At 40.8% G+C, this 21,425-nt stretch overlaps 1 protein-coding gene across 3 annotated transcripts in view; it reads left to right on the top strand.

The window, feature by feature from the left end:
- The first annotated feature begins 1,051 nt into the window (after positions 1-1,051).
- Positions 1,052-21,425, top strand: part of PDCD4 (programmed cell death 4) — a 32,886-nt gene continuing 12,512 nt past the window's right edge. Inside the window, exons 1-8 of one of the 3 annotated variants that reach the window (XM_048856751.2) lie at positions 1,052-1,200; positions 8,699-8,843; positions 9,127-9,235; positions 10,273-10,380; positions 15,850-16,149; positions 16,732-16,826; positions 19,469-19,582; positions 19,820-20,041. In XM_048856751.2, coding sequence (XP_048712708.1) covers positions 10,338-10,380; positions 15,850-16,149; positions 16,732-16,826; positions 19,469-19,582; positions 19,820-20,041 — 774 coding nt within the window. In that variant the 5' untranslated portion in view covers positions 1,052-1,200; positions 8,699-8,843; positions 9,127-9,235; positions 10,273-10,337. The remainder of the gene's footprint in view (positions 1,201-8,698; positions 8,844-9,126; positions 9,236-10,272; positions 10,381-15,849; positions 16,150-16,731; positions 16,827-19,468; positions 19,583-19,819; positions 20,042-21,425) is intronic. The other 2 variants (XM_048856750.2, XM_048856753.2) reach the window with 2 other exon arrangements.

The following is a 21,425-nucleotide window of genomic DNA, read 5'->3' as shown; positions in this document are numbered from 1 at the left end:
TCGTGAGCTACAGCTCACTTCATCAGATGTATACTCTAGTTTATACTGAGAAATCGTGCATTTGATGACCTCCATTGACCCCAATACCTTCTCTTTGCCCTCTTGACTTATGTTTTTTCTTGCATGTATTTTGGATTGTTACCGAACTAGGTTTTCCCAGGATTGTCCCTTTTTTGAGGTAACTGTCCTGTGAAATCTGTGAGGGTGCTCAATAAACACTGCCTGCTGTCCAGGTTTTTGGGCTCAGCATCATCCCAAATGTCCTGTTTTTTTGTACCTTAGAGGTGGCATCCTTATGTGTATTAGATGGCAGTGCCTCTGTGCCATGGGCCATAAACGTTTATGGGACTGAACAATAACAATTATTCCTCCGCTTGAGATCCCTGTATTTAACTGCTATTAATAAGGTTCTTTGGGAAGGCAACTGCCCTGCTCTCTACCCCTGGTGAGTACACTGGCCCCCATTAGTTTTGCAGTGGATGGGTGAATAAACCAGCAATTGCTGGCTGATTGGGGTGATGCATGCGCTTCCAAAAGGAGGGTGGTAGATTGGTGGGCTTTTGGCCATTGGCAACATAAGTTCCTGCCACCCTATGCTTATTTAGATCAGACCCATACAAGGTGCCGGGCGATAGAACTGGCGGAGGCAATTTGAGTCCCAAAACCTCCTCATTCTAGCACCTGAGGAGCCCACCCCACAACTGCATAGGACCCTATGGGGTGGCAAAGACCCCTTCTGCCTTGTATATGTCTCCTCTTAACAGGCCTGGGGAGTTTGATCACTCCTCCCCCTTCCCAGACAATGTCCTGGGGGCAACAGAATGATGTGTGACCCACCCTCCCTTCCCACTAGGCTGGACCGCCCCTGCCCTCCCCACCCCAACACACAATGGTTCCTTCCTGTTCCCCGCTGGACACACCCACCCCCGCCCCTTCCGAGCAGATGGTGTCGCCCTCCCTCTTTGCCGGTTGAGTACCCGCCTTCTCTTCCGCCCCTTTCCCAACCCCTCGCCCTCTGATTGGCTGCGGCGGGTGGAACCCGCCGACCAATCCGCGGCGGCCGCTCGCTGCCGTGTCGCTGGGCAGAACAAAACAAAAACAAACCGGGCAGCGCACGGGGCTGCAGAGCGAGGCAGGCAGCGGCTGTGGGGAGCGGCGGGGACGGGGCAGCCCCGGGGACCGCCGCCGCCGCCGCCTACGGTAATGGGAACCCCGCCCTCCCGCTCGCGGCTCCAGGGAGCGCCCCCTCCGGGAGGGGGGACGCGGGGTCTCTTCCTATTGGGAAGCCCCCTCAGATGGGGCGGGGATTGGGGGGTCCTCGCGCCTCTCCGGAAGCCTCCTCAGGCGGGGAAATTCGGGATCCTTCCCCGGAAGTCTCTGAGGCGAGGGGCGGGGGCGTGTTCTGGGCTCCACGCCCCTCCTGGCCGGGTGGGCGTGCGGGGTCCTTCCCCGCTCTCCTCAGACTTGTTCACAGACCCTCCCCGCCGCTTCGGCTCAGGACACGCCCCCCCCCCAGGCGGGAGAGGGGGGGGGCCTTGCTCCCCCCGCAGGGAGAGGGTGGTGTGGGGTCTTCACGCCCCTTCCCCGCTCTGTCCCCCGGGAGGGAGGGATAGTGGGGGTGGTGTGGGGTCCCCCCAGCAAGGAGGGGGTAGTGGGTCGTCAGCAGGGGCGATGATGGTGGTGAGGGGGCACCTCTGCTACCCTGTTTATTCCAGGGTTCAACCCCCCCACCCCCTTAAAAACACCTCCTAAGAAGCAGTGCCCTGAATGGAGCCAGTGGTCTTCATCGCAAAGATACAGTCGTTGGCATCTGTGGGGAAGGGGTCATCCCCCAGCCCCTCTGCCCAGTCTGGCTGGGCAAGGATGCGGTGTCAGGCATGCTGCCCCCCAAAACAGCACTAGGATTGAATTGGTTACTGGGGAGGAGGGAGCCTGGTTTAGCTCTTTAGAGTGTTGATAACTTGGCAAGGATCTATATTTTGAGCCTGCCACGCTGTAAAGTCACTTTCTTTTCTTGTAAAGGCTGAGCTGGCTGCGGCACCTTTAGAAACTAAACTAACTAGCCACATCTGTATGAAAACCACTTCCCCTGTTATTCCTGCTACTTTAAAATGTGCGCTTTAAGACTTGTGTTGGAGGTGGATTGGTGTATGTTTAACTGTACGTGTGAGGTCTTTTTTGAATAAGTAATATTTTAGGCTGTTTAAACACCCCTTCCTATACAATTAGCACCTAGTGTTTATATAGAGTATTCTGTGCTATAAAAGTGTATGTATGTGTAAATATCAGATGGAAACTGATCTTCTTACAGTACAGCAATGAGCACATGGCCACAAATTTTTTTTGCTATAACACTATGTTTTCACAAGTCCACAACCTTGAAATGTTCACAGTTCAGGCTGGAGGTTTTCATGCTTGGTCTCTGCTCAAAGGGAGGAAAATATGTTATGAAGTTTAAGCAACACTTCTTTGGTTTGTTTTTAAATGTGACTGCAGCAAAATGGCTGAAGTTTTAAAAACACGATCTAGCATTAATTATCAGTACCTTTTGCTTGATGTTGGGGAAGGAGGAAATACAGTTTTAGAAGTAAAAAGAAAAGGAGTACTTGTGGCACCTTAAGAGACTAACCAATTTATTTGAGCATAAGCTTTCGTGAGCTACAGCTCACTTCATCGGATGCATACTGTATGCATACAGTGTGCATCCGATGAAGTGAGCTGTAGCTCACAAAAGCTTATGCTCAAATAAATTGGTTAGTCTCTAAGGTGCCACAAGTACTCCTTTTCTTTTTGCGAATACAGACTAACACGGCTGTTACTCTGAAACCTAGTTTTAGAAGTGATTGCCATATCAAGCATACTCAAAAATGACTTTCAATCTAGAGATTTTTAGAGTTTTCTGAAGCCTTTTTCCTTATCTAACCTCACTGTAAATTCTTGGCCAGGGACACATTGGTGTACATTTGCTTATGTTAACCTACTAGTGGGACTGCTTGGATGCAGGTGATCATGAGTTATGTACCCGACTGATGAGTGCGGTTTAAGTACCTACACAAATAGAAATGCCTTATTGAAATATTCACAACTGAATGATCCAGAAAAGCTCCTTGTCCATCAGAGACCAGAGAAATAGACTTGAGAAAAAACCAAGACACCACCTCCCTCCAAAACAAAGCCCCCCAGGATCTGATGGTTTTTAGAGTCTTTACAGCAGTCTGCAATGTTCTTCAAATTCTTAAGTTCGATACTTTTTTTTTTTTAATTTAAGTCCCCCTGTTGTCTTGTCTACCTGTAGATTGCGAGCTCTCTGTGGCAGAGACTGTTTTGTTTTTTATTTCATAGTCCAAGCACAATGAATACTTGGTCCTTGATGGAAGTTCATTGGTGCTACCATAATATAAATAATATTAATAATAATAATAATAAAAAAACTAGCCAGTATGTTAGTGGACCCAAGGATTGGGCTTGTAAAACCTCCTTGGAAAGGCAACTGACACAATTGTCTATCTGGCCCGAGGAAGGGACACAGAATAAGCCAGTTTGACTTCAGATACATCAATCAGGAACGACCCTGGCAGTGAGCAAATTTGTGTCATTTGGATCCAAGGTCCATGATTGTAGTACCTAAATCTTCTCTGGGTGCTGAGGCCTCATCTCTTCCATTGTTGGAGTGTTACTCTTGCTGAGGATGATTTGGCCTTTTAAGGAACTTATCTTTGTTAATATTGGAAGTTACCCATATAACAAGAAACAAGGTACCGAGCAGGAATTCGCTGATGTATTGGTGTTGGATACTCCTCTGTTCTGCTGGAACAAGCCAATGTAGGTACTTTCTCAGTGCATGACTCTTGGCTCTAAGGAAGTCAGTACCACAGTAAGAAGCTGTAAGGCTGTCTTCAGCAGTCTCCTAAGCCTTGAGCAAATCTCCATTTTGAGAATGTTTTGGGGCTGCCCTCAAACATAAATTAAAATGTTGGAATTTTAGAGTTTACTCTGCGGGGCTAAGGTGGCATCAGTCTCAGGAGTATGAATATGCAGAAATAAACCTCTTGAACCACATAGTAGTTTTGAAAAAAGAAAAGGAGTACTTGTGGCACCTTAGAGACTAACCAATTTATTTGAGCATGAGCTTTCGTGAGCTAGTTTCCACGGTATGCATCCGATGAAGTGAGCTGTAGCTCACGAAAGCTCATGCTCAAATAAATTGGTTAGTCTCTAAGGTGCCACAAGTACTCCTTTTCTTTTTGCGAATACAGACTAACATGGCTGTTACTCTGAAACCTGTCATAGTAGTTTTGAGTAATCTGTCATTAACTTACATAATGTTGATATGCATTACTTTGTTCATATTAACAACTCTGCACTACAGATCTTGTCTCTAAAGGCTCCATGAACCTATGGAGTGTCCGTGAGTGTAACAATTTAAAGTTCAATCTGTTTTGTTTTCTTAAGTGTGTTTACAGTAATTAAAGTGACACTGGAAAAATAACCTCTTGCTGTTTGCTCTATCTTTGTCTTTAATAGACATATCTGCTTAGTCTACTGATCAAAACCAAGTATCGTTGCTATGGAACAGAGAGCTGTGAAAGTTGGGACCTGGATTTTATTTCACATCAATAAAATTACTTATTTTTATCCTAGAGTAGTTTTTGTTATTGGGAATTACACAAAAGGAGGGGGGGGGGAGAAACAAGCTTTAAGTATCTGAGTTTGAATGCCAATAATACTAAAAATATTTAAGTTTTTGTTAAACACATCAACAGTCAATGATGGTATACATTCTTCTTCAATTACTGTGGCTTACCCAGATGTATGATCCATGTGGTTCCCTTCTGTCACCCCCAAAAAATCAATTTTGTGGCTGTAACCTCACTAAAAAAGAAAGTAAGTATCTGCTTGCATGGTGGAGGGAAGTGGTAGAACAAGTAAGTTATTTTTATCATTGATCAGTGGGGGCTGGTAACTTTCCAAAGCATGTTCGCACAGCTTGCATGTAAAAGTGCAAATACAGAGTCAGCTCAGAGGGGGTATTTCAATTAAGTAATTGGACTAAGATATGAAAGATGTGGGTTCAGTTTCCAGCTCTGCCACAGACTTCTATGGCAAGTAATTTAATCTCTCTCTGCCTCAATTCTCCATCTCTAAAATAGAGAAAATAATACTAACTTTTACCATGTGTTTGTCTTGTGTATTCTGCTGAGGCAGTGTAGTCTAGTTCAGTGGTTCTTGATCTTTATTCATTTGCAGGCCCCTAAAAATTTTCAAATGGAGGTGCAGACCCTTTTGGAAATCTTAAGCATAGTCTGCGGACCCCAAGGATACGCAGAGAACAGGTTGAGAACCACTGGTCTAGTTGGTAGAACTCTGGACTGGGATTCAGGAGATACAGGTTCTGCCAGTGGTCTGCTGGGTGACTTTGGGCAAGTCACTTCATCTCTGTGCCTTAGTCACCCACTCTGTAAAATGAAGATAATGATACTGACCTCCTTTGCAAAGCCCTTTGAGATTTGCTTAAAAAAAAAATTAACACCAAGTTTGAGTGTATATATCTACAGGATATATACTTAAGCTTTGGATTTGCTGTGAGGCACAAAAGCTCTTATCTTGTGAATGTGTGTGTGTAACTTGGAAAAATTTTTGTACATGACAAATTATTCTTCACTATATGAAGCTTTAGAAAATTGGTTTAAGCAAAATAGGAGCACATCATCTTGTGTCTAGACTTGCCTGTATTTATGACACGATGATACCAATATGCTCTTTGTACAGATTTTCAGATTTTATACTGTAGTAGATGAATAATAAGGGGTTTTAGTTAGGAAATGTGAGGTAGTCGTAAAACTGATGTTGAATACTAGCATTACCAAGTTTAAGCAAGCCCCTTTAATCATGCTGATTTAAAAAACAACCTAATTTAGGGGGGTAGTGAAGGTAGCTATTAAAAATAGAAATATATAACAAATGGAAGAAAAGGAGAAGTTGATAGCAATTGGACTGGAATTGTAGAAAATTCATAAGAGATGCAAAGGGACACAAGGAAGAATCTATGGCTAGCAGTGTTAAGCACAATAATTATAGAGAGTATTTAGATTTTATTAAGAACAAAAAGAATCCTGACAATTTTATTGGTCCTTTACTAGGTGGAAATGCTATAATTAGCAATAACAATGCAGAAAAGGCAGAAGTGTTCAATAAATATGTATTCTGTATTGGGGAGAAAACAGATGATGCAGTCTCATCATATGGTGATGATAACTCTTTCCATTCCGCTAGTATGTCTGGACGATATTAAACAGACGCTACTAAAGTTAGACATTTTCAAATCAGCAGGTCCAAATAAAATAACTTGCATCCCAGAGTTTTAACAGCTGGCTGAGGAGCTTGCTGGACCATTAATGTAGATTTTTCATCAAAAACAACGAGGAGCCCTTGCGGCACCTTGAAGACTAACAAATGTATTTGGGCATAAGCTTTCATGGGCTAGAACCCGCTTCGTCAGATGCATGGAGTGGAAAATACAGGCGCAGGTATAAATACATGAAAGGATGGGAGTTGCTTGACCAAGTGTGAGGTCAGTCTAGTGAGACCATTCACTTAACAGCAGAATACCAAGGGAGGGAAAAAAAACTTTTGAAGTGGTAATGAGAGTGACCCATTTCAGACAGTTGACAAGAAGGTGTGAGTAACAATAGGGGGAAACTAGTAATTTAGTAAATTTTCAATAAGTCTTGGAGCACTGGGGAGTTCCAGAAGACTCTAAGAAAGCTAATGTGCTAGTTTTTAAAAATGGTAAACAGATAACCCTGGTAACTTACCAGTCTGTCAGCTGACATCAGTCTCCGGCAAGATACAGAGCAGTTGATAGGGATTCAATTAATCAAGAATTGAAGGAGGGTAATAGAAACCAACATGGGTTTATGGAAGATAGTTTGACAGGATTTAAGTGGATATCATCTTTTTAATGAGATTACAAGTTTGATTAAAGATAAGTGTTGACATATTTAGATTTCTATAAGGTGTTTGATTTGGTGCCATGTGACATTTTGATTAAAAAAACTAGAACAGTATAAAATTAACATGGGACACCTTAACTGGATTAAAAAAATGGCTGATAGGTCTCAATGTAATTGTAAATGGGGGATCATCGTTGAGCAGGTTTTTCCAGTGGGGCCCTGCTGGCATCAGTTTTTGGCCCAATGCTATTTAACATATCAGTGACCTGGAAGAAAACAAAATCATCACTGATAAAGTTTGCAGCTGTCTGCAAAACTTGGAGAGCATTAAATAATGAAGAGGACAGGTCACTGATTCTGATTGATCTGGATTTCTTGCTAAACTTGGTGCAAGCAAACAATATGCAATTTAATACTGGTGAATGTATACATCTAGGAACAAAGAATGCAGGTCATATTTACAGGGATGGTGGACTCTATCCTGGGAAGTAGTGATTGTAAAAAAGATATGGTGGATAATTACCCGAAAGTAAGCTCCCAGTGTGACTCAGTGGCCAAAAGAGCTAATGTGATCCTGGGATACATAAACAGGGGACTTAAGAGGTTATTTTACCTCTATACTTGACACCGATGTGACCGTTACTGGCCAGGGATGGTGCCCACAATTGAGAGGGATGTTGATAAACTGGAGAGGCTGCAGAGAAGAACCAAAAGAATGACTAAAGGATTAGAAAATATGCCTTATAGTGATAGATAGAAGGAGCTCAATCTGTTCAGTTTAACGAAGAGGAAATTAATGGGTGACTTGATTAGTCTGTAAGTACCTTTGTAGAACAAATATTTGATGATGCATTCTTCAATATAACAGAAAAAAGTGTAACACAATCCAGAGGTTGGAAATGAAAGTTAAGGAATTTAGGCCAGGACTACACTATAGACCTATATCAGTATAATGGCTGTTGCTCAGGGGTGTGGAAAAATCCGCTGAGCAATGTAATTCTATCAACATAACTCCCTGTCTAGACAGCGCTATGTCGATGGGACGGCTTCTCGTGTCAACATAGCTATCGCCTCTTGGGGAGGTGGATTAACTGTGTCTACATTCGCTTCTGTAGTGCTGTAAGTGGAGACAAGTCCTCAGACTGGAAATAAGGTTTAAATATTCAGCAGTGAGGGTAATTAACCACTGGAGTAGTTTACCAAGAGTCCTGGTGGATTTCCATCACTGGTAATTTTTAAATGAAGACTGCAGGTTTTACTAAAACATACTGTTCTAGGAATGGTTTTGGAGAAGTTCTGTGGCCTGTGTTTTACAGGAAGTCAGATTAGATGGTCACAGTGGTCCCTTCTGGCCTTGGAACCTAAGAATTAAAGTTAATATTTAGTCTGGAGGTGTACATTTTATCCATCTCTAGACTGACAGTGCAGTCTCTCGATTAGTGTGAACATGTGGGCTGTAAAGCTGAGGTGTGCTGGCACCCATGTTATAAGTGTTTGTAGTCTAAGATGGGGTTCTGAACCTGAGGGTCATGACCCCCCAAGGAATATTACAGACAGATGTCCTTTCCGTTTAGAAAATTTGAAGGTTGTCTCAAGTAGATTTGTGGGAGGTCCTGAATGGGGGGAGAAAAGTCCTCCTCGCTGGTAGTTGCTATTATAATAAATGTTAAAATTACTTTTCCTAGCTCTAGTATTCTGTAAGTCTCTTTATTACTATATAATTGTATTTTCCTTTTGTTTTAAAGGAGAAACACATCTGTAATGGAACATTCGACTCGGAAGAAGAAAATTAACCTTTTAAGATAGACGATCTTGATTCCCCTTCCTGAGTGAGCAGTACAAGAGAACACTTTTAGCATAATAAGAGTGCTTCAGAACTGGATGGTTGAGGTAATGCTGAAAGAAAGCTATTTTAAATGAAGTATTGGATGGCAAGGGGGAGAGGACACTGCCTTACTCAAGGTTAATTGTTTGAAATTGGGGTGTGATGTGAGAAAATTGGATTATACCCAGAAATTACTGTAAAAAGGCAAGTTTTATACCTTTTAACCACTGGTTATTCATCACTGTAGTCAATAAGTCTGTTCTAGGCAAGTGAACTAGAGGAGAAAATGGGGAGGGTTGATGTCACCTAATGTCACAAGGTCGCCACTGAATAATAAAGTGTTTGCAGGACTGCAACAGGTGGGAAGGGAAGAGAAGAGCCACTGAAATCTTATGGGAGAACTACACATACCAGTAACATTCACAATACTACAAAGTGATTCATGAAAATTTTGCAGGTAAAAGTTTTTGATAAATGATATAGCCAGTATGTCTTTGTGTACTGCCTATCTGATTCACTTGCATATTGTAGTCTTATTGGCTGAAATCTTCTTTAAGAAAAGGGGAGATGGGTGATGCCATCTCTTTCAAAATCTCATTATTCAGCTGTTCATAGAGATGAATGGGAAGGGAGGAGAGGAAAATAACAGTAATCTCTTTAGAAAGAGAGAATTCGTTCACCTTGGCCCCCAGCTAACAGAGTACATGTACACAGGAGAAGGAGAGAGCAGAGTATTCATGAGAGAATACAGAGGTGAGAGCTTCTCAGGTGTGTGTACTTGTGTAGAATAAATTTATATGGCCTACAGATCTATGTTTGGGTGTAGGACAGGCAATGAATTAGGATGCATGGTAAGGGCTTGTTTAGACTAGAAAGTTGTTATGCTTTAACTATAGTGGTATAGTGGAAGCAGTACATATATGCATCCACAGTAGGGGAGTTGGTGTCAAAGGATGCTTTAAACCCATATAGATAGTCATGTGTGGGAAGGGGAATAACTATACTGGTATGAGTCACCTTTTCGTTGGTGTAACTGTGCCTGCACTAGGGTTTTTACCAGTACACCAACCTCATAGGTCAGTTAGGGGTTGGGTTTTTTTTTTTAGGGTGGCGGGGGGATTGTTTTTGTTCTTGTTTTTTTTTTTTTATTTGTTAACCAACGTATATTGGTAAAACTTAAGTGTAGACTTGACCTTAGTTTTGGTGTTACAGTTCTGTACTTTATCTGTGCTGTTTATAAATAGTGCTCTCTCTGTTACATTTTCATCATCCCATGAATATTTTTACAGTACCAGTAAGTTAATGCTAATTAAAAAATAAAAATGAGTCTTAATACTTGAATTTGAGTGAAAATGAATGTTGACTAGGTGAAAGACTCCTAATATTCTAATTTAGTTAGACTTTAGTCCACTAGAAAAATCAAATATATTTCTGTATTCAATGTAATTGCATTTACTGTTTGTTTGTTTTTTCCTTTTTTCTTTCTTTTGTTAGGCCTGAAAGGAAAGCATTAAGATTTCTGTTTACAGTCAGTTCAGTTGAAGTGCAATTAAACAACTATGGAAGTAGAAAATGAGCAGATATATAATGTTAACCCAACAGGTATATAACCTTAGTTTTTGTATTGAAAGTACTGTTTAATTGACGCTGGAATTCCTTTTATTTGTAAATTGCAGTGTGGTGGCTTTTTTTAATCAACATATTTCTTTAAAGATCTTCATGACAAACTTGGAGAAATCTATTTAGAAACACTTCTAACTATATTGCATTTTCTGCCTGATGTATTTCGTTTAAAGTTGGAATAATTGCATGCAAATAAAATGACTGTTCCTTAGGATTTCCTCTTTTCCTCCTGTTTGTTTTTTGTTTGCAACATCCCAAGTGGTTGCTTAACTAGAATAGTAGATGATAGGGACTTTGAAGTCATAATAATCTGATGTTTATAATTACTGTCACAGCAACTAGTTGTGATGTCACAAACACAGGAATGACTTCAGGTCAAGATTAAACAAGAGCAGATAAACTCCTTTGAAGCAGATATTTTTTGCTCTCACGTAACTGTTCCTAGGATTAAAAGCAGACGAAACATAATAGGAACATAGCATAAGAATGGCCGTACTGGGTCAGACCAGTAGTCCAGCTAGTCCAGTATCCTGTCTTCTGACAGTGGCCAGTGCCAGATGCTGCAGAGGGAATTAACAGAACACAGCAAGTTATTGAGTAATCCATCCCCTGTCATCCAGTCCTGGCTTCTGGCATTCAGAGATTTAGGGACCTCTAGAGCATGAGGTTGCGTTCCTGATCATATTGGTTTATAAGTATTGGTGGGCCTGTCTTTTGTGAACCCAATTATACTTTTGGCCTTCACAACATCTCCTGGCAATGAGTTCCACAGGTTGACCGTTTGGTGTGAAGAAATACTTCCTTTTTGTTTGTTTAAAATCTGCTGTTTATTAATTTCTTTGGGTGAGCACTCGGTCTTGTGTTATGTGAAGGGGTAACTAACACTTCCACCACATCATTCATGATTTTATAATCTTCTGTCATATATCCCCTCAATCATCTCTTTCCCAAGCTGAACAGTCTCAGTCTTTTTAATTTCTCCTCATATTATTCCTGAGGGAATTTTGCACCAAAAAATTAAATTCTGCACACAATATTTTAAAATTCTGCATATTTTCTTTGTCAAAGAAACGCAATATAATTGCGCTAATTTCAGTTATTTCGGTAATTTATTTCAAAATACATGTCAGTAAGTATGTCTGTAACAATACAGACAACAAAAAAGATTCAGGAAATGTTTTTTGACAAATAGATTCCTTACTAATCATATTAGTAAAGAAATTTGAGTCAGGCACATGTGCCTCTGTCCCCATGTGGCCTTGCACCCCCCTCCCATTCAGCCCCCTGGCTCAGTGCTGTCACCCCATTAGCTCCTGTGTCCCCACCTCAGTCTGTCCCCCCCATTAGCCCTCCTGAATGCCATTGCATGACTCCCCTTCACCCCCCAGAAGCCCTTTGCGCCCTGCTCTGTCTGTCCCTCCCCCGTGTCCTGTGCCACCTCCACCTGACCTCTGCCTCCTCCCTCTCTGTGGCTGGCTAGCTTGGCTTGTGAGCTGGCTTCACTCTTGTGGTGCCACAGCAGCCCCTGGTGTGCGAAAGATGTAATTGCAGTGACTCTCTCTGGCAAAATGTATTTTCTGCGGGGGTTGGGGGAGGGAAGGGAATCTGCAGGGGACATGAATTCTGCATGTGTACAGTGGCGCAGAATTCCCCCAAGAGTATCATATGGAAGCAGTTCCATACCTCTAATTGTTGCCCTTCTCTGCACCCTTTCCATTTCTAATATATCTTTATTTGAGATGGGGCTACCAGAACTGTTCTCAGTATTCAAGGTGTGGGCATACCATGGATTTATATTGTGGCAACAGTATTTTTTGTCATATTATCTATCCCTTCCCTAATAGTTCCTAGCATTCTATTAGCTTTTTTGACTACCACTGAGCAGATGTCTTCAGAGAATTATACACGATCATTCCAAGATCTTTGAGTGGTAACAGCAGATTTAGATTCTATCACTTTGTATGTATAGTTGGGAGTATGTTTTCCAATGTGCGGCACTTTGCATTATCAACATTGAATTTCATCTGCCATTTTGTTGCCTGGTGACCTAGTTTTGTGAGATTCTTTGGTAACTCTTAGCTAAGCCCAAAGCTGACTGCGATCTTGAGTAATTTTCTACCATCTGCAAACTTTGCCACCTAACTGTTCTCCCCGTTTTCGACATAACTTATGAATACATTGAACAGCACTGATCCCAGTACAAATCCTCAGGAGACCTTGCTATTTACGCCTTTCCACTGTAAAAATGACCATTTATTCCTACCCTTTGTTTCCTATCTTTTAAACAGTTACTGATCCACGAGAGGACCTTCCCTCTTATCCCATGACTGCTTACTTTGCTTAAGAGCCATTGGTGAGGGACTTTGTCAAAGGCTTTCTGAAAGTCCAAGTACACTATATCCACTGGATAACCCTCGTCCTCTACATGCTTGTTGACCCTCTCAAAGAATTCTATTAGACTGGAGAGGCATGATTTCCTTTTACAAAAGCCTTTGTATTGCTAAACTCATCCTGATCATAAAGTTAATAGAAGATGAACTGGTTGTACTTGCTCAGTAAATACAATGAGTCTCAGGCTTTCTTTATACTAGAAAACTGGACTGACTTAACTAAATTATTGGCGATAAACCTAATGTAGGTGCACTGTAAGCAGATTAATTTTTGTTTAAATTGCTTTAGATGATCAGTTTTAAGATAAATTTATAATAAGCAAAGATTAAAGGTTTTAAGTGTGTCTACATTAGTGGTTGTATCAGTTTAACTAGATCCATTTCGCTAAACTGGTTCACTTTTTCATTATGGGTAAAGACTTACTGATGTAGAATGCTTTTTATTGCAGTGAAACTTCAAAAGGAAATATTTTTTTCTATTTGTACTTAAACTATTTATTTAAATTTTAAACACTTTTTAGAGAAGGAGGACTTGTGGCACCTTAGAGACTAACAAATTTATTTGAGCATAAGCTTTCATGAAGTGATCTGTAGCTCACGAAAGCTTATGCTCAAATAAATTTGTTAAATTTGTTGTGGCACTTTAGAGACTATTTGAGCATAAGCTTTCGTGAGCTACAGATCACTTCATGAAAGCTTATGCTCAAATAAATTTGTTAGTCTCTAAGGTGCCACAAGTCCTCCTTTTCTTTTTGCGGATACAGACGGCTGCTACTCTGAAACTTTTTAGAGAGAAACTTCTAGTTACTCTTCTCAAACTGCACTTAATGCATTTACCCAGCTGTGTAGTGGATGGCAAGACTATAGAGCTTAAAACATACCGGTAATTGTGTATGGCCCAGTGCCAAAACTAATGCTTAATTGTTTAACATATTCTTAGTCTAATGAAGTGACTAATTCTCACTGTGGTCTAGTTGCTTACAGAATTATAAAGGTAAGCTGTTTGTGCACGAAAGGGAAAAAGTATCTTCTCAATAGCCTTTGTTCAAATTTCTTTTTTTTTAAAATAGTCATGTTAGGGTTAATTGTAAGAATGTAATGTTTCAGCATTGTAACAATGTGTTGGCCCTTCCAGGTTGAGGAGTACTTCTGGGAAGATTTCCACATTACTGATCTAGAGACTGAGACCAGAATTGAATGACAAGGGTTAACTGTAGCTTCACTCTTGTCACGCTGCCTGGTATACAACTAAGAGTGCCAATCTCAGGTCATATTGCCAAAATACAGGGCATGTATCGCAGACTGGTGGTATATTCTATCACCAAGCCAATAAACAATGTGTGCTTTCAGAGTACTATACTAGTTATTATGAAGCCAGAGACAGTCCCCTTCAGGCACTCTAGCCCCTCCTGCACCACCCAGACTTCTGTGATAAATGACCATTAAAACCAGAAATAGCATATATTAGGTTCTTCCAACTCCAAGGAGCCAGACACACACACCCCAGATCAACATGTACTTACAGGATCTCACCAAATACCACGCTGCAGCCAATCTTTAGTAACCTAACTAAAGATTTAGTAATAAAAAAGAAGGTATTAAATGGTTAACGTGAATCATCTACAAATTCTGAAGTTAGCTGTAATGTATATCAGGATAATAGGGTTGATGTTAAATCTGCCAGTTTGTAAAAAGTTTCTCTGGTGCCTCTCAAATATTGGGGTCCTCAGTCCATTGTTCAAAACTTTTTTTGTTAGAAATCACAGTCCAGAAATGTAGAACAGGAAAGAGGCAAAGAAATGTCACACTCTCCAATTTATATCCCTCAGTCCATGTGCATGGAAAGTTACTGTCTCAGACATGGAGTCCGGGATCATATGTTCTATGTGCCTTGCTGAGTCGTGAGGCATTCGTTGTCTACATGCTCTGAGGCATCCTCAGGAAGAGTTGATTCTCTTTAATGGCCTATCAACCATAACTGGCTGGCTTTGATTTAAATTTGTCTTGGGCATGTTACCCAGGAACACATGTTTGAGATACAAACACATAGCAAAGATTCATAACTTCATATACAGTGATAATACATGAATATAAACAGGATAACATTGTTCAACAGATCACAACTTTTCCAGTGATACCTAACAAGGCATACTTTGCGCAAGATTTATTGCCATTGTATAATGGTGGTTGCCGCAATAATAGAGGGTCTTTTTTTTTTTTTTTTATATAGTCACAACTCTCTCTTCAGTAGTAAGGGCAAAGCTGGCTCAGGGTAATTCTCACCCAGTCTCTTCCTGAGAAGCAAGAGAGCAGGGATCGCTAGGAAGAGTAGTTTTTTGGTGGCTGAGTTGTAAACCTGGGCTGGGGAAGGGCATTGTGGGAGATAAGAGGGTAAGTAAACCCCAGGTGTAAGCATTGTGTCCGGGAGTGTTTGCAGAACCAGCCCAATAAAGTTTAGTGAAACACTTTCTATTTGTATGCCGTCGCACCTAGGTAAAGATTCCAATTTTTTAAAAAAGTTGTTTTACTGCTTATCAACCAATAAGCCAGTTTTTAATTGGTGGCATGCTGAGAAACTTCCAAGTTTTTACTTTTGCACTTTATTATCTCTTATTTCTATTGCAGCCAGTGGTACTCTGTGAATTTTACTTAAGGAAAATGGATGTTTTACTGAGTTCGAGGGACATTACAAACCAAAGTAGCTCCATGCTTGTTTACAGAACCTCTTTACTTGGTTTATCTATTTGTAAATTGTTCATTCAGTTGCTCTTCACCCACCCACATACATGTTCTTTGGCATATAGCCTAGGCAGAGGAGAAAGGGAGAGCTTTATTTCCCATTATGCCACTGCACCGGCAATGGAAAAGCAACAAATTTGCCTTAAATAAAAGTAATTGGAATGTGGTCAGGTACTTTGGTTCAGCAACCTTACATCTAATGTTTCTTTTATATTACAGGTTTCCATTTTAAACATGTAATTTTTTAAAATCATGATGAATATTTTGTATATGCTTAAAGCAGTAACTAGATTTTTCTTTGTGTCTTTTCTCTTTTGAGAACTTGATCATCTAAGTGACACTCCATTTTCTGGTGAGGAAGAAAATGGTGGAAGTGAGGAAATAAAGACAGAAATCAATGGAAATTGGATAGCTGCATCTTCCATTAATGAAGCTAAAATTAATGCTAGAGCAAAGAGGCGGTTAAGGAAAAATTCTTCTCGTGATTCTGGGAGAGGAGACTCTGTTAGTGATAATGGAGAGGCACTGAAAAGTGGAGTCACTGCACCAACAAGTCCAAAGGGAAAATTTCTGGACAGACGATCCCGGTCTGGAAAAGGAAGGGGACTACCAAAGAAAGGTTGGTGTAGCCTACTAAGAAGTGTCTCTGCTTATGGGCTCTTGTCTAAAGGCATGTTTTTCCATTAGGATTCTCTTCTCCCGAAACAACATTTTCTGTCTATCCTCCCATTCAGTAGTTCTTTTTTTAATGGTTGTATGGGGATGGCCACAGCAGATAGCGATCTTCAATAATGGATGTGGTGTGCATGCACACATGCATTATTCATTATATAAAGCACAATCAACTTCTTTAGGATACTACATTGTATTGTACATTATGATATAACAATCTACAGATCTTGAGGCTTACGATGGAATTTATATCAGGGATACTCCCTTTAATAACTTAAAGCACAATTATTTCAACCTTCAGCACTCTTCATGCTGCCTCATGTTGCTTACAGTTTCCTGACTCAAGTGGTGCAAAGCCCAAATGGCTGGGAGTGGAAAGATATTCTGCAAATATTTCTGCATAGTCTGGAAAATCTGAGACTTACACACATGTGCCCGAATGAGGCATGATAGTATGGAGATACTTTGAGCTCAACCCAGCATTTACCATAAGCTGGCTGTCTTTTTTCACTTTTGCATGTTTTGCCAGGTGGTGCAGGCGGCAAAGGTGTTTGGGGTACACCAGGGCAAGTATATGACGTGGAGGAAGTGGATATTAAAGATCCCAACTACGATGATGACCAGGTGAGCAAATGTTTTATTATATACAGTGCAAGTTTGAGATGGAAATAGCCTTTTTATTCACTGTAATTGATGTGACATTTGTAAAGGCTTGATCCTAAAGATGTTAAACACTCTGACCCTGATAAAGTGGATGCTTTAACTTTTTAAGCGCATGAGTAGGCCCATTCACTTACAAAGAGGTTGGAGTAGCCTACTAAGGTGGTCTTGGTTTGTCTAGTGGGACTACTCATGCTTAAATTAAACATTTTGCTTAAAGTGCTTTGCTGGATCAGGGCCATGGTACTTAGCACCTTGCAGGATTAAGCTCTAATTCTGTATTTAAATTTAAAAATTCAAGAAAAAATGTTTTTCTCGGTCCTCTAAGAAAAAACTACCAAATTAATAAACATTTTAATTACAATTTAATCTTTTTATAAAAATGCCTACATTCTTGTATTGGTTTTGTGAATGCTAGTTTTGTAGTAAACCATCAGGATCTCTTACTATAATAATATTTTGCAATGTTAAGTTGGTATCAACAGAAGTGAAAACAAATTCCATTTTCAGTATTTCATTACTGCTAGTGTTGGTACTGATTTTTTAGGCGCCTATTGCATATGGAGAAAAAGAGTAGTAGACAAATCAGGTTCTTGGCATCTACTTTATGCTAGAGACACAGAGGTATAACTGCAAGTATGCGTGGTAGCTTTTTCTCTTCTTTGTTTTAAATTATTAGACATGAACACTAAATACTTCAGGTCTCTGAAGGAGTTCAAAGCCAGGACAGCTTTGTTTTTAACTTTCTGCAGTCGCTCATTGTACAGACTCTGTGCAGTTGGTAGAGGGGGAAAAACTGCTTATATGTTCCTTATCTTCAGTATTTGGGTATGAACCAAGATAAAATCAATTTCAAGGTGGAATACTGTGGCTTTTTAATACCATGGTGCACATCAAATCTAGGAAATCAGCTTGATGCTCTGCTTTGAAGGTAAAATATAGATCTAATGGCTGAAGTCAAAAGGTTCTTTAACGGTGGTGTTGGCACCGCTGCCCACACTGTGTCACAGCTTAAGGGGGTGTATCTTGACAGCTAAGTAGAGAGATGCATAAAGTAGTCACTTGTATTTTGGCCCTCTCAAATAGTGTATAGTAGCTTGTTGAGGGCTGAGAATAGATAGTCTGAATCTAAGGCTACAGCCAATATTTAAAGAGCCTTGGACAGAGGTCCCCAAACTCTGAGGTGCATCCCCTAGAGGGGGTGCTGAGGAATGTTCGGGGGGGCATGGCGGGGCCTGGGCCAGCCCCCACGGTGGGTGGGGCGGGAGGCACCACCTAGCCCTACTCCAACTGTGGGTTTGTTCCTGGCCCTAGCCCTGCCCCCAGCTGTGGCCCCAGCCTTGCCTCCTTGCTCCTGTCTGTGCCCACCCTGGGGGCCGGGGGGGTGGGGAAGGTGTGCTCCTGGCAGGGATGCAGACGGGGTAAGCAGGGGGCATGACTGTGTGAAAAGTTTGGGGATTTGGGGCCTAGGATAAGTGTGTCAATGTCCACCCTCAAGTGTGGCTTTCCCTTCCAGTGCTTACAGTTGAGTGGATCACAGGGAGTTATAGACCCAGTTAAAAAAAACAAACAAACTCTCAAAATTTAAAAATCAAGCCGAACTGCTATGTTCAGACCATGTTAAGTATTGATTTCCTATTTAGCTTCCCCATTAGGCAGCACCATGTTACACCTTTTGTCCAAGCTGTACTCTTCCCTGTGATGGCTCTCTTGTACATGGAGACTGCAGTTCCCCTCTGAACTACAACTTAATACCATATGCAGTGTGCAGCACAGACTCTGTCATGGTGGTCCAGGACAGTAATATATCTATTTCTGTCCCCCCCCAACTCGACATAATCTGTTACCAAATTGTCCTTCCATTCCATTCCTTCCACACACACACATCCCTATCTGCCTGCTTACCTCTGAATATTAGCAGGTCAGTCCAGGAGGAGTGGGGAAGTGAGGGATATGGAGCAAGATTGGCTGTGCTGGAGTTCTGGTTCTTAGGCTTATATTGCCCTGCAAGGTCAGGCTTCCCAGTGGCCAATTGCTGCATGAACTCTTCCCCCTTGTGAGTGCCTCTAACTGACTTTACCAAACACCCTGAAAATTAAATGCCCAGTCCTTTCCCTCCTTCACACTGTTTACATGTTATTGGCTGTCGGCCGTGTAGCTGTTATGAAAAACAGGCTGCTTCTTGATTGGGAAGGGTAGAGTAGCTTGTGGGGAAAGATACAAGGTGTCTGGTTAAGCTTTTGCCTTCCTCCAGGGCTGGATATGAGTTTGTCTCCTTCCCTTCCATATATAGTACATGACAACTTTGTTTCTAACAGTATGGTGCCAGAAGAATCCTAGGTGCTTACAATGTTGGAAGTTACAATGTTACTTACTTGTAAATACAGCTTTTATATTTTAGGGAAATGTAATCTTTGTTCCAGAACTGATCAGCTTCCACAAACTGATTACAAAGGCATGATGCAGTCATTGCTGATAGAAATCTTGGCTGCTAGTACCAAAGATGATTTAAAAGCATTTAAGCTCTGCAATAAAGAGAGCAAGGGAGATGCTGTTGCTGTTTAGATTCAGTATCTGATTTCTTTTATTTATTTATTTTTAAACAGGAGAATTGTGTCTATGAAACTGTAGTTCCACCTTTGGATGAAAGAGCATTTGATAAAACTTTAACACCAATGTTACAGGAATACTTTGAACATGGAGATACTAATGAAGTTGCGGTATGTCTGATAAGTTGTATTTTTAAAAATACATCACACTTAACATGGGAAGTCACATCCAGTTACAAACGAGATTATTGAGGTGCTGATATGGAAATGCACAGTTAAAGCATCCAAACAACCTTCTCTCTGCCCTTGTAGTGATCATTTGAATTTTTTTAAACTAAATCTTTAAACTGTTTTATTAATATTTTTTTTTATGAAAATGTTAATATATTTTCTTCAAATCTTATTTAGGAGATGCTGAGGGATTTAAATCTTGGTGAAATGAAATACAGTGTGCCAGTGTTGGCCGTATCATTGTCATTAGAGGGGAAGGCTAGTCACAGAGAAATGACATCTAAGCTCCTCTCTGACCTTTGTGGGACAGTAGTGAGCACAAGTGATGTGGAAAAATCGTTTGATAGGCTACTTAAAGAACTACCTGAATTGATGTTGGATTCTCCCAGAGCGCCACAGGTATGCCTACAGACAGCCCTTTGCACCAGATCTTTGACTTTTGGCCTCCATGGCTAGTGTTGTTCAATTTACACCTTATTTCATGAAGCAGTTTATGTATTTTAGTGGCATTATCACTTATATGCTATAGCTCCCTTCAGTCTCACCACGCCCCTTCCTAACTCCCAGATTGTTGTTTTAATTTGAGAAGTTTCCCGTTTTGTTTTTTTAAATTTGTGTAGCAAAACTAACCCTTATTCAAGTAGTCTCCCTAGAGGTGCCCCACTTACCTCTGAGCAGAGATTTTTTTGTTTGTAGTAGTGCTCGTTTTTAGCCCTTGCTGGCACTCCAGATATTCTTGTGCCCCATTGCAAGGATACATAAAGCTGTGAAGGCAAACTGCCCTCAGTTCCTTCTCAGCTGCCTAATGGCTTGAGACAGAGCTTCTACTGTGCACACTTCAGCTTTGCTCTAGCTTGGCCTCAAGTCTTTAGTTCAGTTTTAGTTCTTTTGATAATCGTACTGTAGCACAGAGGGTCTCCTGTTCTTTGCAAACAACTCTTATCTCAGCCTGACAAACGCATGTCTTGCAGGGTATTTATTATTCATCAAGAGTAGCATGGTAAGGTATCTACGGAAAGCTCTTAACTTGTCAAGGTTCATAATTGTTGCAAGCTGTACGTACATGTAATATATAAAGAATATATTTATATAGAAAATATGCTTTATAGACTTGATATAAAAGTTAGTCAGGGACAATATGTTTCTGTGGTGTCCCATTCAAGCAGGAGGGAGTTGTCATATCAGCCTAGTTTGTTATGATGTAAAGCAAGACTAGGTTGTTTAGCCTTGCTCTATCCTAAAACTGTCAATGGGGGTAAAAAAGGAACATTACAACAGACAAAACCTTACAAAGGCTCAGCCTGTCTGAATAAAGACAAAAGACTGATTCAATATCGGAGAGAAAGGAGGAAGACACTCTTCCTCCTTTCAGTGAGGAGACATCTTGGGAGCAGGGATGTTCTCATGGAAAAATTGGTTCCTGTGAAGCTGGCCAGCTCTTTAACAGACTGAACTTGGCAGGGAAAACCTACTTTATTAAATAGGAAAGGTAACTGTTAATAAGCGTAGACAGGTTTGTAGGTTTTGATTTCCACCACTCTCCGGTTCTTAGTTAACTCTGTATTCTTTTTTAAGTAAACCTACTTTTGTTTTGTTGTAAGTGCTCACATGTGATGTGTGTATTTTAAAAAAAAAAAAATTATTTATTTATTTATTTACAGGAACAGTAGTTTAAGGTAAAACTAGTGAACTGGGGTACACTGCTCCTTTGGGGGCAGAGGATCTGGGATTTCTTTGATTAGCCAGAGACAGGGGCTGGATATCACAAGGGGTTGATTCAAAG

The sequence above is a fragment of the Caretta caretta genome, chromosome 7, assembly GCF_965140235.1.
Source record: "Caretta caretta isolate rCarCar2 chromosome 7, rCarCar1.hap1, whole genome shotgun sequence".
In the NCBI taxonomy this organism is placed as follows: domain Eukaryota; kingdom Metazoa; phylum Chordata; order Testudines; family Cheloniidae; genus Caretta; species Caretta caretta.
This window is presented reverse-complemented; position numbering and strand designations above follow the sequence as displayed.